Below are 24646 nucleotides of genomic sequence, written 5' to 3'. Positions count from 1 at the left end.
ATGCCAGCCCACACTGTTATTAAAAACTTGGCTAGCTCTCTTCCTTTCAGCAGTCACTGTACTGAGCATAGGCTCATCCTCCTGCTGGAAGCTTTGGTCCCAGCTATGGAAGCAGCCACTCCTTTCCATTCATTTATAACGGACATCTCTTGACTGGAACATAGTTCATTTGGATTTCTCTATGTCCACCACTCACTCTTGGACAGCTTTAAAATGAAGTGTGAATTTTATTTTACCTTTTGTTCTTATTGCTATAAAGGGGGTAGCAATATTTTAAGATATTCTTTATCCTATTAGGAAGTGAAAACGTCTGGCCAATTCTTTTTACTTTCCATGATTGATACTAATCTGTTAGATATTAACTTTTTTTTTTGTAATTTCATCATATTTTGTCAGGAAGGGAGTTGAATATTTTTATAGTGTGTATCATCAATCTTCTGCTTGAATTGTTAATATTTCTTGCATTCTATAATTTTGATTTCATATTTCTTGCAAAAATAGATTCACAACTGAGAATTGTTTCTTTTGCAGATTTGAAATTACTCTTTTTATTCTATCGCTTTTCACTTTGAAAGCAACTTAGTTTGAATTAATGTTGTCATCTGTGCTCCTATTTTTTTGTTTATTGTATTTTTAAGAATACATCTATTCAATGACCATTTCCTATGTTCCAAGTACTTTTCTGGTCACTGGAGATAAAGCAACGAGCAAAGCAGACCTGAGGCCTTTCCTTACAGAGCTTAGAATGTGAAATAAACAACAAAAAAAGTCATACAAGTCAGAATCTAATCAGTTGTGCTAAATTCTATGTGGAAAAAATACAAGATGTCATAAGAAACTCTAGCATGGGACATAAACTGGGGTTTTAGAGAAGTCTTCTATAAAGGATATATGTTTACATTGATGCTTCTTTACTTATTCTTTGATTACTTCTAGGTAATTTTGTTTCAGGCATATTTCTTGTGAACTGCATACATCTGAATTTAATTTTTTACTCCATTCTGAGAATCTTTTTTTAAAAAACAAGGGGTTTGTTTTTATGTCTATCATCTTATCTTTCTGAATTTTTACTATGTTTTTCTTTTTCTGAGTTTTACTATATGTATTATATTTTGCTTTATTTGTTTACTTCAGTGAAGTGAAAGTTATCATGCTCCTTTGACAAAAGCATTCTTTAATCAATATATCTCTAATTAATAAAGACAAAACTAAAACAGTATCTTCTAACTCCCCACAATGTAGGAAAATGAATTGAGCATGTGCTTACCTGCAGTTTGCTTGTTTTTGTTCATGTATTAAAGGATTTTAATTACATTATAAATAGTAAATTGTTGTATTTACAAAATGCAACACTACTTATATTTATTCATATTAATGTAACTGTATTTCTAATATTAATTTGAACATAGATTTTGTTTGGTAATCTAATCTTTTCTATCAAACCACCCCAAACTTGTTAGCTTAAAATGACAATTTGGTTATTTCTCAGTTGAAAATATATCTTTATATGTCATCACCCCAAAAAGTTCCTCTGTGCATCTTCCAAGAGACACACCCCCCACCAGAGATAATTACTGTTCTAATTTTTCCACCAGGGATTAGTTTTATCTGTTTAGAATTTCATATAAATGAAACTATACAATATGTACTCTTTTGTATAAGGCTTCTCTCAACCAGCATAATGCATTTGAGATTTACTCATGTTGGGTATATAAGTTTTTACTTTTAATTGCTAAATTGTATTCCCTTGTGGGATTATACCACAAGATTTTTTTATCCATTCTCCTGTTGATCGATACATCAGTGCTTCCAGATTGGGGCTATATGAATTATTGCTGTGAACATTTTTGTATACATATTTTTTGTGACATATCCTTTTATTTCTCTTGAGCTAATACATAGTATTAGAATTACTGGTCAAAAGGTCAGTGTATATTTAGTTTTTTTGTTTGTTTTCTTTATTCTCAACACCTCCGAAAAGAGTATCTTTTAAAAAAAAAAACATTTAATTAATTTATTTATTTGGCTGTGCCATACAGCTTGTGGGATCTTAATTCCCTGACAGAGATTGAACCCAAGCTCCCAGAAGTGGAAGTAAGGAGTCCTAACCACTGGACTCCCAGTGTACATTTAGTTTTACAAGAAATTACAAGGTTCTTTTTCAGAGTAATTGTACCATTGTAGTTTCCTACTAAGTAACTATTAAAGTTTCTGTTGTTTCACAGTCTCACCAATATTTCGTGCCATCATTGTTTTTAATTTTAGCCTTTCTAGTAGGTCTGTAATAGTATTTTATTGTGGTTTTAATTTTCATTTCTGTGATGACTAATGTGATATACTTCTTCATGTACTTATTTACAGTTTGTTTATCCTCTCTTGTGAACATTCCAAATTTTTTGCCACATTTAATTGGACTATTTGTCTTTCTATTATTGAGGAGTTCTTTATATGTCCTAGATATCCGTGTTTGATCAGATATATGTATTGTGAATATGTTCTCCAAATATGTACCTTGCCTATTCATTTTCTGAAAAACTGTCTTAAAAAAAAAAAAGATTTCCTTATTTTATTTTTTTCTGGCTCTGGTGGGTCTTTGTGGATATACGCAGGCTTAGTCTAGTTGCAGCAAAGGGGGAAGCAGTGCTACTCTGCGTTGCAGCGCTCGGGGGTTTCATTGTAGTGGCCTCTCGTTGCAGAGCATGGGCTCTAGGTGTGCGGGCTTCAGTAGCTGCAGCGTGTAAGCTCAGCAGTTGTGCTGCACAGGCTTGGTTGTTCTGCAGCATATGGGATCACCCCGAACCAGGGATCAAACTGCACTGCAAGGCAGATTCTTAACCACTGGACCACCAGGGAACCCCGAAAGGCATCTTTCTTTGTCTGTGTGTCTGGTTCACTTTTGTGTGTCCAGTGACAGACCTGGCCCATGGTAGACAGCCAAAAAATATCTGTTGTGTGAATCAATAAAGTACAAGTAAAGATCACAATTAAAGTACAGTAAGAATCTCAATCAATCCTCAGTATATGCTGCTAGGAGGATTTTTATGAAGTACAATAGACTGGTTAAAAGTGTGGGCTTTAAAGTTAGACTGTTAGGATTTTCATTCTAAACACTTTCTGTGTATCTCTCGGCAAGTTACTTAACTTCTCTGTGCTTTGTTTTTCTCACTTCCCGACCTTGTTGGATCGTAATGAAGAAGAAAGGCTATAATGCAAGTGAAATCTTTAGCACAGTGCTCATAAAAGATCAATAATAATTGTTACTTACAACATCCTCTCATCCTAGTGTTTTATTTGCAGTGATTCCGTCCCCCAAGATGAAGGCTAATACTTCAAAACTAGCTGCCATTCAGTAGGTCACCTGATTAATTTTCTGGTTAGTGCAGATCCTGGGTCTCTGAGCGAGAGCCCTGGCAGGGAGGGGGCATCCAGCTTCTTTCAGGCAGGGAATGCTTTATTTCAGGAGTGAACATGGTTACGCTGCCAGGTATTCTCCTCAGTGCAGCTGCCTCTGCCTTATAAATGGGGGAAATCCTTCCCGGAATCTAGCAGTGGGTTGTCAGGTTTAGTCATGGTTTCTGGATATTCATTTAGGCATTTTGTGCAAAGTGGGAGACCCTACATGGAAAATCAGCCAGGTAACATTTTTAAAAAATAAACTCTGTTTTTAGGACAGTTTTAGATTGACTGAAAAACTGGAAAGATAGTACAGGGAATTTCTACATGTGCTTCACTGAGTTTCCTCAGTTCTCAGCATCTCATATCAATGTGGTGTATTTGTTACAGTTAACGAACTAGTATTGCTACATGACTATTAACTGCAGTCCATATTGTCTTCATATTCACTTAGCCTTTACCTAATATCCTTTTTCTTTTCTAGGATCCCACTCAGAAAAGCCTATTACATTTAGTTACCATGTCTCAGGCTCCTCTTGGGTAACACTTTTTCTTTTTGCGATGACTTTGATAGTTTTGATAAATGCTGATCAGGTATTTTGTGAAAATGTCCCTATATTGTTATTGTAAGAGTTAAAGTGCTTTTCATCACATCATGTCAAGTTTACATACTTTCAAAATGTTAATGTGGACCTTGATCGCTTGGCCGGGGTACTGCTTGTCAGGTCTCTCCACTGTGCACTTTCTCTCCCCCTCCACCTCTCCATACTGAGATCTGGGCAGGGAGTCACTACGCACAGTCACACCTAAGGAGTGGGGAGTTACATGCTTGACCTCCTTGAGGAAGAAGTAGCTACATACATTATTTTCAATTGTTCCATACAGGATGTCTGTCTCATCTACCCACTTATTTATTCAATTATTTATTCATCTCAGTATGGACTCAAGGATATTTATTTTGTACTTTGAGTTATAATATAATAATAAATAAACTACTACTTTATTTATCGGATATCATTTTATACCAGAATCTAGTCATGGAACTTCTTAACGACAACAAAGAACTCATGGATATAAAAAAGTGATACTTTTCTGCAAAAATAGTCAACGGGAAGTCTGTGGGCTTCTCTCAGTAATCCTATCATCATTTAACTATTTTTGAAACACTTCGGGAAAGGCAGAGGAACCAGAGATCAAATTGCCAACATCCTCTGGATCATTGAAAAAGCAACAGAGTTTCAGAGAAACATCTATTTCTGCTTTATTGACTATGCTAAAGCCTTTGACTGTGTGGATCACAGTAAACCATGGAAAATTCTGAAAGAGATGGGAATATCAAACCCTGACCTGCCTCTTGAGGAACCTGTATGCGGGTCAGGAAGCAACAGTTAAAACTGGACATGGAACAACAGACTGGTTCCAAATAGGAAAAGGAGTACTCAAGGCTGTATATTGTCACCCTGCTTATTTAACTTATATGCAGAGAACATCATGAGAAATGCTGGGCTGGAAGAAGCACAAGCTGGAATCAAGATTGCTGGGAGAATATCAATAACCTCAGATATGCAGATGATACCACCCTTATGGCAGAAAGTGAAGAGGAACTAAAAAGCCTCTTGATGCAAGTGAAAGAGGAGAGTGAAAACATTGGCTTAAAACTCAACATTCAGAAAACGAAGATCATGGCATCTGGTCCCATCACTTCATGGCAGATAGATGGGGAAACAGTGGAAACAGTGGCTGACTTTTATTTTGGGGGGCTCCAAAATCACTGCAGATGGTGACTGCAGCCATGAAATTAAAAGATGCTTACTCCTTGGAAGAAAAGTTATGGCCAACCTAGACAGCATATTAAAAAGCAGAGACATTACTTTGTCAACAAAGGTCCGTCAGTCAAGGTTATGGTTTTTCCAGTGGTCACGTATGGATGTGAGAGTTGGACTATAAAGAAAGCTGAAAAAAAAAAAAAAACAAAGAAAGCTGAGTGCCAAAGAATTGATGCTTTTGAACTATGGTGTTAGAGAAGACTCTTGAGAGTCCCTTGGACTGCAAGGAGATCCAACCAGTCCATCCTAAAGATCAGTCCTGGGTGTTCATTGGTAGGACTGATGTTGAAGCTGAAACTCCAATCCTTTGGCCACCTGATGCAAAGAGCTGACTCATTTGAAAAGACCCTGATGCTGGAAAAGATTGAGGGCAGGAGGAGAAGGGGACGACAGAGGATGAGATGGTTAGATGGCATCACCGACTCAAAGGGCATGGGTTTGGGTGAATTCTGGGAGTTGGTGATGGACAGGGAAGCCTGGCGTGCTGTGGTTCATGCGGTTGCTGAGAGTCGGACACGACTGAGTGACTGAACTGAACTGAAACACTTTAATGGGAATGGTGAGGTTTGCAAGAAGTAATCATTGTTATAATGAGTGGATTACCTGTCATGTGCCAAGAACTCACTTAACCCTTGGGTATATACATCCATACCTCATACAGTACATACTTTTTAATGTCTCACCAAAACCACACGGCCTAGACAACATGTAAATTTCATAAGCCATGGTACAATACTTCAAGTAATTTCAGTAGAGTAGAGGATAGAGACAGGTGACAGAGCGGTTGTCATACAGAGTGATGAGCTCCAGCAGAGGCTGAAAAGCTTGGAGGGGCATATCTAAGGCAGAGAGTTCAGTTGTTGCTGCTTTGCAGAGAAGGTAACTTCTGAGAGACAGGTGTCAAGGAGCTCTACAGTTTTGAAAGACAGCTAGCAGGAGGACTCCAGGCAGACGGAGGCCTGTGGCAGAAGCAGGGAGGGCTGAGGTGATGCTGTGCAGGCTGTCTCAGCACACCTGGACAGAGGCAGGGCCTGAGGCTGCAGAAGTAGCAGGGACGGGATCACCAAGATGCCTGTGTTGCTGGAAGGAACTGGAACTTGATTGTGAAGGCTGTGGAGAATCATTGGAGGAGTTTCAGCAAGAGAGAAACATGATCAGCTTGACATTTTTGAGGGATCATTCTGGCATCTGCAAGAGGAAATTCATCTCAGTACTTCATAGTCATCATACCTTGTTTTTTTAATGGAAAGTTGACCATGTTTTCATTTTATTTTCTATCCAGTGATATTTGGTGGTTTGCCAAAATCAAATCCATGCTCAAATGATTTGCCATCTCTGTTGTCTCAGGAACGTGCTTTGGAATCCTGGACAAGAGCTCGCAGACACAGCAGGATGTTTGTATAGTCCCCATGCATGGTAACTTGTTCTGGCTTATTTGCTTAAACATTTTTTCTTTCATTAATTTATATTCTTACTCTTTCTCCTCCTTTCGTTGTTATTCTTTGGTACTTTTTATAATGCTACATGCATTAAATACCAAATGTCAGGCGCTCTATTACGTTATATGTGTGTTTCATTTAGCCTTCACCAAATACTCATCTCATTTAACCTTCACCAAAGCAGTATGAAGGAGACAATATTATTGTGTGCATGCACAGTCATGTCCGACTTTTTGTGACCCCCACGGACTATAGCAAGACAGAGTCCTCTGTCCAGGGAATTTTCCAGGCAAGAACACTGGAGTGGAAATTGCCATTTCCTCCTCCAAGGAGTCTTTCCCACTCAGGGATCGAACCTGAATCTCCTGCATTGGCAGGTAGATTCTTTACCCCTGTGTCACCAGGGAAGCTCAGACAATATCATTACTATTTAGCAAATGAGCAAACTGGGGTTCAGGAAGATTTAGAATCTTGCTGAGAGAGGTTTTATGGCTCGCTTTGCACAACTGGAAGCGGAGCCAGGGTTCAAGCTCAAGTCTGTTTCAAGGGGCCACGCTGTGCAGGTTGTGCCGCCAGGCGTCCTTTAGGGACTGTCCTGTCAACCGCAGGACTGCATTTACCACTGGAGCTTTTGACCTGCCTCGAAGTGGGTGGGAAGAGAGTCAGAGTAAAGGGCCTCTTCACGGGTTGAGGGACACATAATGAAGAAGAGCCAGTTGATCCACAAGCTCAAGTTGAATAAAGCACCTTGGGAATGAATTGTCCTCCTCCTCTTTTGCCTCACTGAAAGTTAGGACCTTTATTTATCAGTAGGGAAACTGTTCCTTTCTGTCCTACAGCGCAGATTCTAGGAGTGATAGCCTGGGTCTATGCTGAGCACCAGCAACGCCATCTTTAATTCCGTCTTGACAGAAGCAAATGCTGGGCCGGGTCAGTTGGCACGGGTACTCCTCAGTGGGAGAACTGCTTTCTGCAGAGGAGCAGCCCCGCCCTAGGGCCTGCTTCTCTAGTGACATGCTGGCCTGTGAGACCAAGCTGAGTAAGAAACTGACCTTCACTCAGGATCTTACTCAGGATCTGGGTGCCGAGTGTCTTGATAGTGCTATAGTACAGGGAGCAGAAAGGGGCTGCCGCTTTCAAAAGGCGGTAAATCACACCCAGGAGCCACCCACTGGCTCCAAGCCCACAAAGCCTCCCTCCTCTCCACAACCCACCAACTCCCTGCACTGGGCTCGGTGTGTACATACATGTGAACCTGCCAGCCCGCATGGTCCAGCCTCTGTCCACAGCCTGGCAAATAGCCCCCACCCTGAGGTGCACTCAGAGGACGCCAATCTGGGGAAGAAGCCCGTGCAGGTCCTGGCAGTGGGCTGGGGCCTGTGGGGTGCCTGGGGGAAATTCTGGGGTGCCTGGAGTTTAGTCTGGGTGATGCCAAGTACCTGCTACATAGTCTGGGTGGACCTGTCCCCTGGACCCCAGGGACTTTTCTCCCCAGGAGGGTGGACCACAGCCCAGGAGTGCCAGAGCTGAGCCCTTCACTGCACAGTGCAGACTTGGATGGCCAAGGTCTCAAGCAATACCATTGTCCAAGTGTCACAAAGAGGAAGACAAAGCCTGGGCACTCCCATGGTTCTGGTCCTTTCTCCTCGGGTAGGGCTCTTTTTTCCAGATTCCACAGACCTTGATCCCCACTTCTACTGTCCTGGCCCAGCTGCTGTTCTCTAGCTCCCATCCACTCTTGTCTACCTCCAATCCATCCTGTATAGCAACTGGGATCCTGTTCAACATGTAATGGGAATCTGCTTTTCTTAGTTTACGAATAGGCAAAACTACATAATATATCTCGGGGGAAAATGCCTTGAAAGTAGGGGTGGCGGTCACATCTGGAGGGGAGTATAACTGAAGAAGAGTGTATAAGGGGCTGCCCGGGTCACAGTCAATCTCTCGCCCCACACTCCTCCGTGTCTTCCCACTGAGGACAATAAAAATCCTTTATTAACTTAGAAAGCTCTGGATGGCCTGGCCTCTACCCAGCCCTCCCTCCTCACCTCAGATCTCCCCTGCCTCACCCACATTGGCCTCCAGGAAACTTCACCTTGCACCCCAAGTACCTTGCCTCTGCCTCTTGCCCTGGCTAGCTCCTTTCTATTTTCTGGGTTTGGCTTAAAGTACCATCTCAGAGAAGGAGTCCCTAACCCACTTTCCTGCCACCTTCCCACACTCTGCCCACCCCCCATTGCCTCTTTCAGCACTTTGCTAGTTGACTTTATAGACATTATTTCAATGCATCTGTTTGCCTGTTTAGTGTATATCTCTACTGCTAAAGCAGAAGTTCCATTAAGACAGGGACCATGTACACAGTGCTTGGTGCAAATCAACTCCTCAATCGATTTTTTAAAAATGTATCTTATTGAAATATAGTTGATTTACAATGTTGTGTTAATTTCTGCTGTATAGCAGTGATCCAGTTATACACACACATATATATTCTTTTTTATATTCTTTTCCATTATGGTTTATTACAGGAAGTTGAATATGGTTCCTTGTGTTACGCAGTAAGACCTTTTTGTTTATCCATCCTATATATAACAGTTTACATCTGCTAATCCCAAACACCGAGTCCGTCCTTCCCGCACCCTCCTTCCCCCTTGGAACCACAATCTGTTCTCTGTGTCTCTGTATCTGCTTCTGTTTTTGTAGATACATTCCATTTGGTTCATATTTTAGATTCCACATATTAAGCGATATTATATGGCATTTGTCTTTCTCTTTCTGACTGACTTCACTTAGTATTAGTATGATAATAGCATTATTTCATTCATTTTTATACCCGAGTATTCCATTGTGTATATATATACACCACATCTTCTTTATCCATTTACCTGCTTATGGACATTTAGTGTGTTTCCACGTCTTGGCTATTGTGAATGGTGCTATGAAGAGTGTCAAGATGCATGTATCTTTTTGAATTGTTAGGTTTTTCTGGATGCATGCCCAGGAGTGAGATTGCTGGATCATAAGCAACTCTTGTTTTGTGGGTTTTTGAAGGAAACTCCATACTGTTTTCCACAGTGGCTGCAACAATTTACATTCTCATTAATAGTGTAGGATGGTTCCCTTTTCTCCATACCCTCTCCAGTATGGGGGGGCTTCAAAATCACTGCATATGGTGACTGCAGCCATGAAATTAAAAGACTCTTACTGGACAGCATATTAAAAAGCAGAGACATTACTTTGCCAACAAAGGTCCGTCTCGTCAAGGCTATGGTTTTTCCAGTAGTCATGTATGGATATGAGAGTTGGACTATAAAGAAAGCTGAGTGCCGAAGAATTGATGCTTTTGAACTGTGGTGTTGGAGAAGACCCTTGAAAGTCCCTTGGACTGCAAGGAGATCCAACCAGTCCATCTTAGAGGAGATCAGTCCTGGGTGTTCATTGGAAGGACTGATGTTGAAGCTGAAACTCCAATCCTTTGGCCACCTGATGCAAAGAAATGACTCATTTGAAAAGACCCTCATGCTGGGAAAGATTGAGGGCAGGAGGGGAAGAGGGTGACAGAGGATGAGATGGTTGGAGGGATCACCGACTCAATGGACATGAGTTTGAGTAAACTCCAGGAGTTGGTGATAGACAGAGAGGCCTGGTGTGCTGCAGTTCATGGGGTCACCAAGAGTCAGACACAACTGAGCGGCTGAACTGAACTGATTAGTGATGACGAGCATCTTTTCAAGTGCATTTTGGCCATCCTATGTCTTCCTTAGAAAAATGTCTACTTAGGTCTTCTGCCCATTTTTTTGATTGGGTTGTTTGGGGTTTTTGTTATTGAGTTGCATGAGCTGTTTGTATATTTTGAAAATTAAGCCCTGTCAGTCACATCATTGGCAAATATTTTCTCCCAGTCTTTTCATTTTGTTTATGGTTTTCTTTGCTGTGCAAAAGCTTATAACTTTGATTAGGTCAAACATTTGTTTATTTTTGTTTTTATTTCTGTTGCTTTGGGAGACTGATCTAAGGAAATGTTGGTAGCATCTATGCCAGAGAATGTTTTGCAAGTCCTTAATAGATACTTCTTGAATGAATGGCTCATGATCTAGATACTCAACTGCTTGTATACTATTCCCTGACTTACTCCCTCAGATCTAATCTCATCTCTGTAGCCACCAACCTTGCCCAGACAGCATAAACGCTGCCCTTTTTCACTCTTACTTTTGGGCTTCTCTTTCCTCCATGGCAACTGTTTGCCCTTGTGGCCCCAGTCATTTTGACAGTGACCCAAACTAGGCCTCGTCCCTTCTTACTCTTTTTACTCCAGGGGTAGCTTCCAGCAAAACCACACTACTTCAAACATAAAGTTCTCTATGGTGTTCCTGCACAATCAATGCAAATAATCAAGGTATTTCTTCCCAGATCACCAACCATGGTAGTCTTGTTGATTATGCAAAAACCATGAGGGGAGAGGTACGGAAAATAAATATATATTCAATAACAAGCTACTTGAAATATGGCATTAAGTGAAATCAGATCTGGCATTAAGAAATGTCAGTTCCAAATATTTAAATTATAGATTTGAAAAAGCCTTGACACACATTATAGTTGTTTTAGAAGCAGAAATAACCAATCCAAGTTGTTCAGTTAGTCCAAAAGAATGCTATGTTCTCTTCTTTTGCTATTAACAAATAAGAAAACAAGCAAGCAATGAGTTCATTAGAAAAACACTTGTGAAATATTAATACTCTTAATAACCTACATGATTAAAAAAACAGCCTCACTTTCACACATAACGTGGGGAGTTATGCAATTGTGAGAAAGGAACATTTATTTTGAAACAGTTATAAATTATAGTGTAATATGCATATATAGAGAGCTATATTAAATTACAGTAAGAATTAATCCAAAAAAGACTTTTGAATTTAAATGTTAATGGCTGAGATCTTTTATGAGAGACAACTAAAAACTTAAAAATTAGAATTATCGCCACGTGCAACTTTTTGGAAAGAAATAGGCTATTTCTTTCACCCCAAGGACATTAAAGTGATTGAAATTGGTAGCTAAGCAGTTCCTAAAAGCTATGGAACTGAATTAACCCAATAATAACCTTTCAGTTATAATAATTTTCTTCTATGGGTATCACAATATGTTTAGTCAAATCAGCAATGATTAATGACCATATGCTACATGTACTACATATGTTAAATATAAAGAAGGTAATAAGGTTATACTATAATCCCACTTATTTGAAGATCCTGTGTACCACACACAACTCTTTGAAATACAGAAGAGAATCAGGAAAGAAACAAAAATGGACAAGCACCATAAAATTCACAGGCTGTGGTTCATATATTGGATTCATTTGCCCTGATTTCAAAAACAATTCTAATTCTACCTGCTGTTTGACTGACCGAACCATTGTGGTAATCTTTAGAGCCCATCACCTGCTAAGCCTGCTGTAGGGTTATACCTTCCACTCCCTCGAAGTTAAGTAGAGCCATGGAACTTTCTCCAGCTGGTGAAATGTGAGTGGAAAATGCAAATATTCCCTGCCCTTTCCTGATAGGTAAACTGAGACTCAGCGAGTTCGGATAATTAAGGGCTCGTGGACCAGGATTATGAGCCCAGGCCATCTAACTCCAGCGTCCCTGTGTTCAACCAACAAGCTATGCTGCTTCCCAGCACTGGTGTACTAAGTGACCACAGAGTAAGAAGACAAAACTACTGAATGGAAGAAAACAACCTGCTGTAAGAACGCTGTAGATAATCCATAAAGCAATTAATCCACATAAGCAAAATCAAGTACCACTACTGACCCCTGTAGACAGGGAGAAAATGAAGTCATTCTGTAAACCAGTGCAATACAGGGGATAAATTCTGATTTCTGGGCCCAGAAATGTCAAAGAGTTGACTTATTTTACACAGGATCTTTACCAAATTGCTTGCATAAGCCAAAGTGTTCTAAATAAATCCAATGAAACTAATTTCACAGCGTTTTTATCTCCATTGTCAATGAAATTCAGAAGTGTAAAGAAATATAGTCATGAAAGCTAACTAGCAGAATAAAACTAAAGAAACATTTCTAAGCGTCTTAAAAAGAAAGCTATTCAAATCATACTGGGATTTGGGAGAAGACCCAAACCACTTTATTTCTTTCATTTCTGCTCACTCCTTCCCTCTAATCTAGACATTTTAAACCTAGAATCCATCGATGGGAATCAAAACAGTGGTTCTCACGGTGTGGTTCCCAGACAAGCAGCATCAACCTCTGATGCTGGGCACTTGTTAGAAATGCAGGTTCCACCTTAGCTGCTCTGAACCAGGAATTCTGGAGGCAGGCATCTCTGTTCTGATGCATGTTAACGTTTGTGACTCACTGAGCTAATGAATGACTTAAGAGAGATATGAGAATTTCTGAAGTGTAAGAATGTAGGTGAAAAATTATCTAACTTTGGCATTGGGATTCCATGGGAAGATTCTTGACAAGCCCTCCCAGGATAGTAAATATATGAGGGAATAAATTTTGACTGCCTCCAACAACCAGAGGGTGTGGAAAACCATTCTGTATGAGAAAGGAATAGAATTTTGTTATTTTACATTTGAAATGGAGAAATAGGGGAGAAAAGGTGAAAAGGAAGTTTATATTGGAGACAGCTCCTGCTGTTTTTGTTGTTCAGTCGCTAAGTCATGTCAGACTCTTTGTAATCCCATGGACTGCAGCATGCCACACTTCCCGGTCCTTCACTATCTCCCTGAGTTTGCTCAAACTCATGTTCATTGAGTCAGTGATGCAATCTAACCATCTCATCTTCTGCCACCTCCTTCTCTGCCTGCCCTCAATCTTTTCTAGCATCATGGTCTTTCCAAATGAGTCAGGTCTTCGCATTAGTTCAAGTTCAGCCACCCAGTCATGTCCGACTCTTTGCGACCCCATAAATTGCAGCATGCCAGGCCTCCCCTGTCCATCAGCAACTCCCAGAGCTCACTCAAACTCACATCCATCGAGTCAGTGATGCCATCCAGCCATCTCATCCTCCCTTGTCCCCTACTCCTCCTGCCCCAATCCCTCCCAGTATCAGAGTCTTTTCCAATGAGTCAACTCTTTGCATGAGGTGGCCAAAGTACTGGAGTTTCAGCTTTAGCATCAGTCCTTCCAAAGAACCCCCAGGACTGATCTCCTTTAGGATGGACTGGTTGGATCTCCTTGCAGTCCAAGGGACTCTCAAGAGTCTTCTCTCGAACCACAGTTCAAAAGCATCAATTCTTCAGTGCTCAGCCTTCTTTATGGTCCAACTCTTATTTATATCCATACACGACTATACAGACCTCTGTTGGCAGTGACATCTCTACTTTTGTAATGTGCTGTATAACTTTGTCATAGCTTTTCTGCCAAGGAGCAAGTGTCTTTTAATTTTGCGGCTATAATCACTGTCCACAGTGATTTTGGAGCTCAAGAAAATAAAATCTGTCACTGTTTCTGCTTTTTACCCATCTATTTGCCATGAAGTGATGGGACCACATGCCATGATCTTAGTTTTTTGAATGTTGAGTTTTAAGCCAGCTTTTTCACTCTGCTCTTTCACCCTCATCAAAAGGCTCTTTAGTTCCTCTTCACTTTCTGCCATTAGAGTGGTATCATCTGCATATCTGAGGTTATTGATATTTCTCCCAGCAATCTTGATTCCAGCTTGTGATTCATCCAGCTGGGTACTTCGCATGATGTACTCTGCATAGAACTCCTGCTGAGCTCTTCCTTGAAAATGAAAGTGTTAGTTGCTCAGTCATGTCCAACTCTTTGCAACCCCATGGACTGTAGCCTACCAGGCTCCTCTGTCCATGGGATTCTCCAGGCAAGAATACTGGAGTGGGTAGCCATTCCCTTCTCCAAGGGATCTTCCTGACCCAGGGTTTGAACCCGGGTCTTCTGCATTGCAGGCAGATTCTTTACCATCTGAGTCACCTTCAGATCAGATCAAATCAGATCAGTCGCTCAGTCGTGTCTGACTCTTTGCGACCCCATAAATTGCAGCATGCCAGGCCTCCCCTGTCCATCAGCAACTCCCAGAGCTCACTCAAACTCACATCCATCGAGTCAGTGATGCCATCCAGCCATCTCATCCTCCCTTGTCCCCTACTCCTCCTGCCCCAATCCCTCCCAGTATCAGAGTCTTTTCCAATGAGTCAACTCTTTGCATGAGGTGGCCAAAGTACTGGAGTTTCAGCTTTAGCATCAGTCCTTCCAAAGAACCCCCAGGACTGATCTCCTTTAGGATGGACTGTTGGATCTCCTTGCAGTCCAGGGACTCTCAAGAGTCTTCTCTCGAACCACAGTTCAAAAGCATCAATTCTTCAGTGCTCAGCCTTCTTTATGGTCCAACTCTTATTTATATCCATACACGACTATACAGACCTCTGTTGGCAGTGACATCTCTACTTTTGTAATGTGCTGTATAACTTTGTCATAGCTTTTCTGCCAAGGAGCAAGTGTCTTTTAATTTTGCGGCTATAATCACTGTCCACAGTGATTTTGGAGCTCAAGAAAATAAAATCTGTCACTGTTTCTGCTTTTACCCATCTATTTGCCATGAAGTGATGGGACCACATGCCATGATCTTAGTTTTTTGAATGTTGAGTTTTAAGCCAGCTTTTTCACTCTGCTCTTTCACCCTCATCAAAAGGCTCTTTAGTTCCTCTTCACTTTCTGCCATTAGAGTGGTATCATCTGCATATCTGAGGTTATTGATATTTCTCCCAGCAATCTTGATTCCAGCTTGTGATTCATCCAGCTGGGTACTTCGCATGATGTACTCTGCATAGAACTCCTGCTGAGCTCTTCCTTGAAAATGAAAGTGTTAGTTGCTCAGTCATGTCCAACTCTTTGCAACCCCATGGACTGTAGCCTACCAGGCTCCTCTGTCCATGGGATTCTCCAGGCAAGAATACTGGAGTGGGTAGCCATTCCCTTCTCCAAGGGATCTTCCTGACCCAGGGTTTGAACCCGGGTCTTCTGCATTGCAGGCAGATTCTTTACCATCTGAGTCACCTTCAGATCAGATCAAATCAGATCAGTCGCTCAGTCGTGTCTGACTCTTTGCGACCCCATGAATCGCAGCATGCCAGGCCTCCCTATCCATCACCAACTCCCGGAGTTCACTCAGACTCATGTCCATCGAGTCAGTGATGCCATCCAGCCATCTCATCCTCTGTCATCCCCTTCTCCTCCTGCCCCCAATCCCTCCCAGCATCAGAGTCTTTTCCAATGAGTCAACTCTTCGCATGAGGTGGCCAAAGTACTGGAGTTTCAGCTTTAGCATCATTCCTTCCAAAGACATCCCAGGGCTGATCTCCTTCAGAATGGACTGGTTGGATCTCCTTGCAGTCTAAGGGACTCTCAAGAGCTTTCTCCAACACCACAGTTCAAAAGCATCAATTCTTTGGTGCTCAGCCTTCTTCACAGTCCAACACTCACATCCATACATGACCACAGGAAAAACTATAGCCTTGACTAGAGCCTCAGCAAAGCACTGTATGAAGCACAGTGCTTCATACAACTACCAGCAATGAAATAAAACTGCTGCTGCTGCTGCTAAGTCGCTCAGTCATGTCCGACTCTGTGCAACCCCATGGACTGCAGCCTACCAGGCTCCTCCGTCCATGGGATTTTCCAGGCAAGAGTACTGGAGTGGGGTGCCATTGCCTTCTCTGAAATAAAACTGAGGCCTCCTATTTCCTCATAGCTCAATCAGGAAAGAATCTGCCTGCAATTCAGGAAACCTGGGTTTGATTCCTGGGTCGGGAAGATCCCCTGGAGAAGGAAATGGCAACCCACTCCAGTATTCTTGCCTGGAGAATCCTATGGATAGAAGAGCCTGGCATGCTACAGTCCATGGGGGTCACAAGAGTCAGACACAATTTGGCGACAAAACCACCACCAGTAAAATTTATTTGCCAGGATAGGAAAAAGAAGACAAAATGTCTATCACAATGATTTACACATAGTACATACGCAATACATATATGCTGATGCGAACTACGAGTGTGGCCCTTCTTTCCTGCAGGTAGTAGTTAAAAGGCAGCTGAACTGATGCCATTCTGACAATTGACTGTTTTATTTATTACCCTAGATTCTGCAGGAATCTCTTATTATCCTTTAAATTCCAGAAGATTTGGTCTTTTTTAGAATATTAAAAATATGTTTTATGACAGATATAGCCCAAAGGCTATGATAACAGGTCACTCAGCAGACACAGTTATTTGAAGTCATCTTTCTGAACATTTTATTCCATTAAACAGCAGACACTTTCTTAAATATTTAACAGTAGAAACTGGTGATTTCTCAGTTTCCCCGCATTTGTCCAGTTGCAGTGTCTTTGAAGCCTATCAACCTCTTGTTAAGAACTTCTAGAGAATGGCTCTTAACTCAGATAGCCCTTCTATCAAGTCATCCCAAGTCAATTGGCTTTTCATTCCTTGTGGTTTGCCACCTTTGGCAGAGGCCTGCTGCTGATCTCAGAGTTTCTTTACTTCTTCCGAGCTCATCAGAATAAAGTATTTGCAATTTTACTACTACTGCTGCTGCTGCTGCTGCTAAGTCTCTTCAGTCGTGTCCGACTCTGTGCGACCCCATGGACTGCAGCCCACCAGGCTCCTCCATCTATGGGATTTTCCAGGCAAGAGTACTGGAGTGGGGTGCCATTGCCTTCTCCGAATTTAACTGCAGACCACCTTAACTCTGATACCAGTTTTTTCCAAGTGCCACCAAGTGTCGCTTTGCCACCTGAGCTGTAAATACATCAGTAAATATTCAGGCCTCCCGAGACAGCCCATCTGGGTCCTCAGCAAGGTCTGCGTTCCTTCTCCCTGTTAAGTGGTTCTTTATGTTTGTACTTCTGGCAGCCAGCATTTGCAATGGTTCATTTCTCATTCCAGGAGCAAATGGCTTCCTAGATCCACAATAAATTAACATTCAGTACTCTCTTGTCAGAGATTTGCCCTCCGCTACTTAGGGGCAGTTCCTGGGATTGCAAGCCAAGCATTTGGCTCTGATCTTGAACCGCATACGGCAGAGGGCAAGGCTTGCTACCGTGGTCCTATTTCATAGTTCTGCTCAATGTTTTCCTTTTGAAATATTGTTAACTGTCTTTTCCTGCTGTGGAGACACGGCACAAAAACATGACTTCTTTAGTCTGTTGTGCATGGGTCTAACAGTTGCTTTCTTTTACATTTTCTTGCCTCTGTTTCTTTGTTTTGCTAGGAGCAAGTTCAATCCAAAAGATAATTAAAGTTGGTAGTGTTTTGCAAATAGTGATTTATTTTTGGAACTTTAGAGATTTCTTAGGTCAGAGCTCACCCATGAAACTGAGTCACTAGATTTTACTTTAAAGTATTTTCGAAATGAATACAGCTACCAAAGATAAAGCTATCTGGAGTAGACATTTTCTTGTGAAAGTTTAATGTTTGTTAAGTGCTCTGTGGGTCAGCTGTTTACTTTTGTAAGTAAACTTTATACAAATTCTATTTAGCTGTCAAAAAAATCTTGTGAGTGTGTATGTAATGGCTAAACTCTCATAAACTAATGATGTTCTTCATAGAGGAAGTGTATATATAAGATTTGCAAATGCTTCTTTCTTCAAAACCATTACAGTACATTCATTTAAAGCTTTTTTATTCTATCAAATATATTATTACTCAGAAATAAATAGTATCTCTAACTCCTTGGTATGAAATATATAGCTTAAGGGACTCTTTTAAAGTTAATGTGCTCTAGAAACATGGAGGAAATCTTAACTTATCCATAAGGGTTTAGCAACAATAGTAGCTTAAAAAATAAATTCTTTAACTTGTTTTTTTATTCTCCACCACAGAAACTTGCATTATTTTTAGTCATCAGCCGTGCCTTGTGGTCACATCCCCATGTGCACACACACATACAGTGATTCTCTTTGGAATATTGGTTATGCTATAAATAATCAGGAATTACTTTGATCTGATTATATTTCCTTCGATGGCATCCATAGATTAGTCTCAGATCTTAGATTAGTGAGGTTATTTGACTTTGCTGAAAATACTCTAGACTTGAGATATTTGGTAGGTTTGCCAGATAAAATACTGGGAAGGAAAAGTCACTGGGAGGGCTTGAGTGAGGAGCATGAAAAATTTTGGAATGTGGCTTAAAGTTTTCCATACTTGTTTCCAGCCTTTTTAATTTTGAGAGAGGAGAAGTAAGGTTACTGGGTGAAAACAGAAAGATTCCCAGTTAAATTTGAACTTTAGATCAACAACAAATAATATTCTCAGTATAACTATGTCTCAAATAGTGCAGATATTAGTGATTTATCTGAAATTCAAATTATATGGGGTGTCCTGTATTTTTATTTGTTAAAACTGGCAACCCCACCTACACTGTTCAGTTTATGCTTTAAGACATACTATGATTTTGTTGAGGAAAAGACATAAATTAAGGTCACTAATAATACAAGCAGAGAAGCATATGAGAAATAGATTCTTTTCTTTGAAGATTATTTTCTGTTGCATGATTCATTCAATATTTGCTGAGTGCCAACTAAGTATCAGGCATTCTTCTAGGGACAAGATTTGATCCTTGCCTTCATGGTGCTTGCAGTCTAGAGGGGGAGGCAGGGGACGAACAAGCTGACACATAACTCCAGCTGTGATAAGTGATGTGAAAGAAACAGCCTGTGAACACAGAGAGTAACGGTGAGTGAGCTGGTTTCTCAAGGCACAGACTGAAGACCTCATTGAAGAGGTAACGTTTAACCTAATTTCAGAAGGATGAAAATATAAACCAGGAGATAAGGGCAAATAAGGCTCTAAGATGGAAAAGAGCTTGGTGTATAGAAAACCCTAAAGGAGGTGAGCATGTCCAGAGAATATATAGAAGAGAGTGCAGGGCATGCAGTGTGATTTGAGAGGGCGCCAGGGGCCACATCGCGATGTTATTCTAAGTGTAACCACAGTCACTGATGACTGATGAGTTTTCGGCTGGAGGATGGCAAGATCTGATTTATATTTCTTAGGTACCACTCTGGCTGATGTATGCCAAAGAGATCAGAAGGGGTCAGGGTAGAACGATGATTGTCAGGGCCCAGCTAGGAGAGGATGGTGGACTGGACCTGGGTAGGTGGTGGTGAAACTGGAAAGAGTCAGGATACGGGACTGGAAATGACATGTTGTTCTGCTGGATTCAATGTGAGGGAAAGAGGAAGGGGGAAAAAAAAAATCAAGGATCACCCTCAGGTTTTTCTACTTTAAATAATTGATTGGATGAAGTTCCATCATGTTGCTGGGAAGACTAGGAGAAAAACAGATCAGTGACATCCATTTCCCATGGCTCCTGTAACAAGTTAGCACAAACTTTGTGGATTAAAACAACAGACAGAACTTTATTATCTTGAAGTTCTAGAGGTCAGAAGTCTGAAATGGCTCTCCTTGAGCTAAAATCAAAGTGTGAGTAGGCTGTGTTTCTTCTAGGGGAGGCTCTGGGGGACAGTCTGTTTCCCTGCCTTTTCTAGTTTCTAGAGGCTTCCTGCATTTGTGGGCTCATGTCTCCCTTCCGTCTTTAGAGTTAGCAATGGAGCGTCGATATTTCTCGTGTCACATCACTGATTCTGACTCTCCTGCTTTCTTCTTTGACTTATAAAGATTCCTGTGACTGTATTATGTTCACCTAGATAATCCAGGATCATCTTCCTATCTACAGGTTAGCTGATGAGCATCCTTAAATCCACTGGCACCTAAATTCCCCCTTGCCATGTAACATAAATATGTGCACATTTCAGGGACTGGGATGTGGACATCATGAGGGGACAAGGAGCATCGTTCTGTCTACTAAAGATGGGAAAATCAGTGGGCATGTTTAAGCATGTTAAATTTGAGATGCTACTGAGTCAGCCAAGTTGGAAGTTAACAATGTAAACAGCAGGTTATGTGGATTTGAAACTCAATGAGAGATTAGGGCTAAATTTGAAAGTTGTCAACCTATAAATGGTATATAAGGTCATGAGCATGTGTGACATCACTGAAGAAGAGACTGAGTAAATGTCTCCATTTAGAGTTCAAATAGAGGAGGCAGGCTAAAAGAGAACACAGAGAAAGAACAGACAGGAATGTGGTATGACAACCAAAATAGTGTGGTGTCAAGAAGACCCTCTTCAAAAACGGCCAGAGCAATCACCTGCATTCAATGTTGCTGCGAAATACATTTGCAGATCTGTCCAGAGAGATTTGGATTTGATAGCAAGAAATCGAAAACCTTGATACAAGCTGTTTCAGTGAAATTATGAGGGAACAACCAAAGCTGATGCAGTTTGAGGAGTAAATGGATGTGATCCCTGACCACAGGTGATGAGGGAAAGTCCTGAGTGTCCCCACAGCCTCTGCAGACGCTCGATAGGAAGAGTGAGGTGGTCACATTTGATCAGAGGCTTTACTACAGTAAGCAGCTAGGAGCTAAGCAAGGTCACTGTTGTGCATTTCTGTCTGGTCAGGGTTGCATGGTAGCTGCAACGCTGGTATACATGAAGGGGGTACAGATGTTACTAGGTTCTCAGTGCTGTGCTCTGTGTGTAAAGCAGTCCTGAGGGTGCCTGGAGCAATGACACATGATCACCTTCCTGATGCATTCCAGGAAACCCTTTAGGACCAAACAGCAGAAACTGCTTGGAAGGATAAAATCAGAGCATTCTATAGCAGGGTGCAAGGATCTCTTGTCCTGTGGAATCTGCTTTGCTGGCTTGTTGCCCTTCTAGGGATTCTTTGAGGGGACAATGTTGCCTCCTCCTAGACTGCAGTTTACCAAAGGGCCTGCTCCTCATGAACAAGGTACTCTTACTAGCTGATGATACATCCCTGCTCACCAACCAGAGACTGTCCGTTTCAGAAGAAATGTATTACTTTACTTTTCAGAGCAAAGTATGCACTAAGAAAGCTGTAGTTGAAGAGGGATTTAAACTTTCTCAGATTTATTTGATATTTGTACAGATTAAGGATGAAACTGGTAGCATATGTATAATGTGCTTGTGTATGCACACACACACATTGTGTTTGTGTGTGCGTGAGTGTGTGCATTTGCCTCAAAACATCCAGTACTGACTCATGGAAATGTGAGTTTATTTGTTCTACAGAACAATAAGTCTGGAACAGGGCAGACCAGGGTCAGCTTCATTTCTCTTTCCCTTTCTGCTCTAGATCTGTAACAAGGCATCTATTCACGCTTATGGCCATAACCTCATAGATGACAGATTTTGCTGAATGTCTAGGCCTTACAGCTGTTTTCCAGGGAAAACAAAGAAAGGATACAGGCAGACCCAACACTCCCACATATATTTCATCAATCAGAGGAATGTCACACGGCCACCCAACATGATAACCCCTAGTGGCAGGGAGCCTGCCAATTGGGTTTTTGATTTTCAAACTCTATCAGTAAGTTATGATGCGATGATAAAGCACAAAAGCTGATTTCTTGCTCATGTGACACAGAATCAGCAGTGTGTTGGCTATGGCTCAGCTCCATGCATCTTCTTCACCTGGAGACCCAGGCTGAGAGGGGCAGCACCTCTCAGGGCCATGCCCGTCCTGTGGTGGAGGGAAGAGAGCATGGCAGAACCACATGATGGCTCTTAAAGGCTGTTCTCAAAGGTAGCATCATCACTTTCCTCCACCATCCATTGACTAAAATAAATCATATACTAAAGCTGATGTCCATGAAACAGGTACATATCATCCTCTTACAAAAAACATTGCAGGGGACTTCCCTTATAGTCCAGCAGTTAGGAATCTGCCTTCCAGTGCAGGGGACATGGGTTCAATTCCTGGTCAGGAAACTAAGATCCCACATGCAACAGGGTGAGGCCAATTGAAAAGAAAATTGCAGATGATTGGGAATAACAATATATCTTTCCTAGAGAACAAAAGCAGGCAAATAAGAATAGACCAGACATGGAAGTTGAGTCAGCAAATTACAGTGTCTGCCACAGGACACACACATAGACACACACACACAAATATGCACATATATACGTGTGCACACATACATATACCTTTTAATTTATTTGCATTTCAAAGCGTTTCATGGGAGAAATATTCACACCTTGGGAACTGTTGTCTTGAGCCACATCATGTCCCTTGGGTAAAATAACTACTTATAAAAATATCCTGGTATAAAATACGTAGCCTTTAACGTGGACTGTCATTCCATTCCTCATTGTAATAGATTTCTCTGTAGTTGCACAGAAGATAATCTGTATCACAGATGGTTACTGGGAATTGCTCATCATACATTAGCACCCACTATTACGTCAAGGTGGTGTACTTGAACAAAGTTTAGTTTTGTGCCAGGAGAATTTCAGAAAATTAAGTCATGTTTAGTTATTGAAGTGGTTTTTTTTTTTTCCTTTTTTTCTGAACCAGGTGCTATCTTATCATGCAACATGTTCAAAAGCTGAAGTTGACAAGTTTAAGGTAAGGAAGCAAATAGTGCATAAAGTTAAACTTCCCGGGGCTTTTGGACCCTTTGTATCTTGCCTCTAAACTAGTCCTGCCCTCTGGATGCTGGGGAAATAGAACTGGGTAAGGCCCATTTGCATATTTCAGTTTTAGAGGGGAAAAGGAATTTATGTATAACTGAATGGCCCCTTCCTAATCATTTAAATGATTCAGTATTTTTTTCTTTCCTTTTTTAAGTATGCAGGATATCAGAAAAAAGAAATCTGTGTAATATGATGAGAATCAGGATGCCTGATTTTGGCATTTGTCTTACCTCTTTCTGTTCACTTAAAATCTTAGGGTATATTTCTTCATCTGTAAAAAGAAGTAAAGAGATTAGTAGCTACCATTTACCAGCTGCTTACTATGGACCAGGTACAATACAAAGCATTCTATCTGTATTAATCTGTCTCATACTCCTATGAAGTAGGTACTCTTTTACAGATGAGCAGACTGAAGCACAAAGATATTGAGCAGACAGGCCAATGTCAAACGATTGTAAGAGGTACAGTCAAGCAATCTGGCCTTACAACTGGAGTCCCCTAACCACTGTGCTACACTGCCACCCAGCAAGACCCCCTTCCAGCTCTGACATGAGTCTCAGACATTCCTTTCCCCTTAGTCACCCTCCTTCCCTTCAAGGCAGGTCAGGATTCTTGCTCCTCTCCCTGCACTTCTGAGTGGTCAAAACAGGGAGTATGGGCAACCTGATTTTCCCTCCTTTGGGAACTTTAGGTGTCTGTCTTTTTCAGATTTTTGTGGAGGTTCAGAGAATTCTCGGGCTTCCCTTGTGGCTCAGCTGGTAAAGAATCCGCCTGCAATGCGGAAGACCTGGGTTCAATCCCTGGGTTGGAAAGATGCCCTGGAGAAGGGAAAGGCTACCCACTCCAGTATTCTGGCCTGGAGAATTCCATGGACTCTAGTCCATGGGGTCACAAAGAATCGGACACAGCTGAGCAACTTTCACTTCACTTCACTTCAGAGAATTATCAGCTAAGTTACTACAATCATAAGAAAGAATATGTATTTGTAGTAACACTTGATGGTGGTTACTCTTGAGCATATCATTTGAATGTGAATGCATTTTGTCTTCCCAGGAAAAAATGGCCTGGAGACCTTTGGGCCTCATGATTGAATCAGATCATTAGGGTTCAGTCACACTACTTAAAAAAAGAAAACAAGGGAAGACCCTAAACTCACAGCAGGGATGAGGGAACTGCTAGGAAAGTCAGGGAGCTGCATGTGGGCAGCAAACAGAGGTGAATTGCTTGGACTCCATCCAGAGACATGGTTTCTCATTGGCTTGGAGAGATTCTTAGGAAAAGACCTGCCATGATGACCCAGATCAAGAAAGCCACGGTGCCAGTGAGATGACAGCAGAGAACAGAGGAGAAGACAGGGCAATCAAAACCACAGCAGTCAGGGTCTGTTTGCTGTGGAGATCAACATCCCACATACGTGAGCAGCAGCAGGGCAGGGCTTTTTATATACTTTGTT

The 24646-nt window shown here is 41.4% G+C and overlaps 1 protein-coding gene across 1 annotated transcript in view; it reads left to right on the top strand.

The window, feature by feature from the left end:
- The window catches only part of PDE11A (phosphodiesterase 11A), a 430189-nt gene that overhangs the window by 261117 nt on the left and 144426 nt on the right, over nt 1–24646 (top strand). Inside the window, exon 10 of the mRNA XM_005900797.2 lies at nt 23075–23125. Within this exon, the coding sequence (XP_005900859.1) occupies nt 23075–23125 (51 nt within the window). The remainder of the gene's footprint in view (nt 1–23074; nt 23126–24646) is intronic.

The sequence above is a fragment of the Bos mutus genome, chromosome 2, assembly GCF_027580195.1.
Source record: "Bos mutus isolate GX-2022 chromosome 2, NWIPB_WYAK_1.1, whole genome shotgun sequence".
Taxonomy (NCBI): domain Eukaryota; kingdom Metazoa; phylum Chordata; class Mammalia; order Artiodactyla; family Bovidae; genus Bos; species Bos mutus.
The sequence above is the reverse complement of the archived record's forward strand: the minus strand, read 5'-3'. Positions and strand labels throughout refer to the sequence as shown.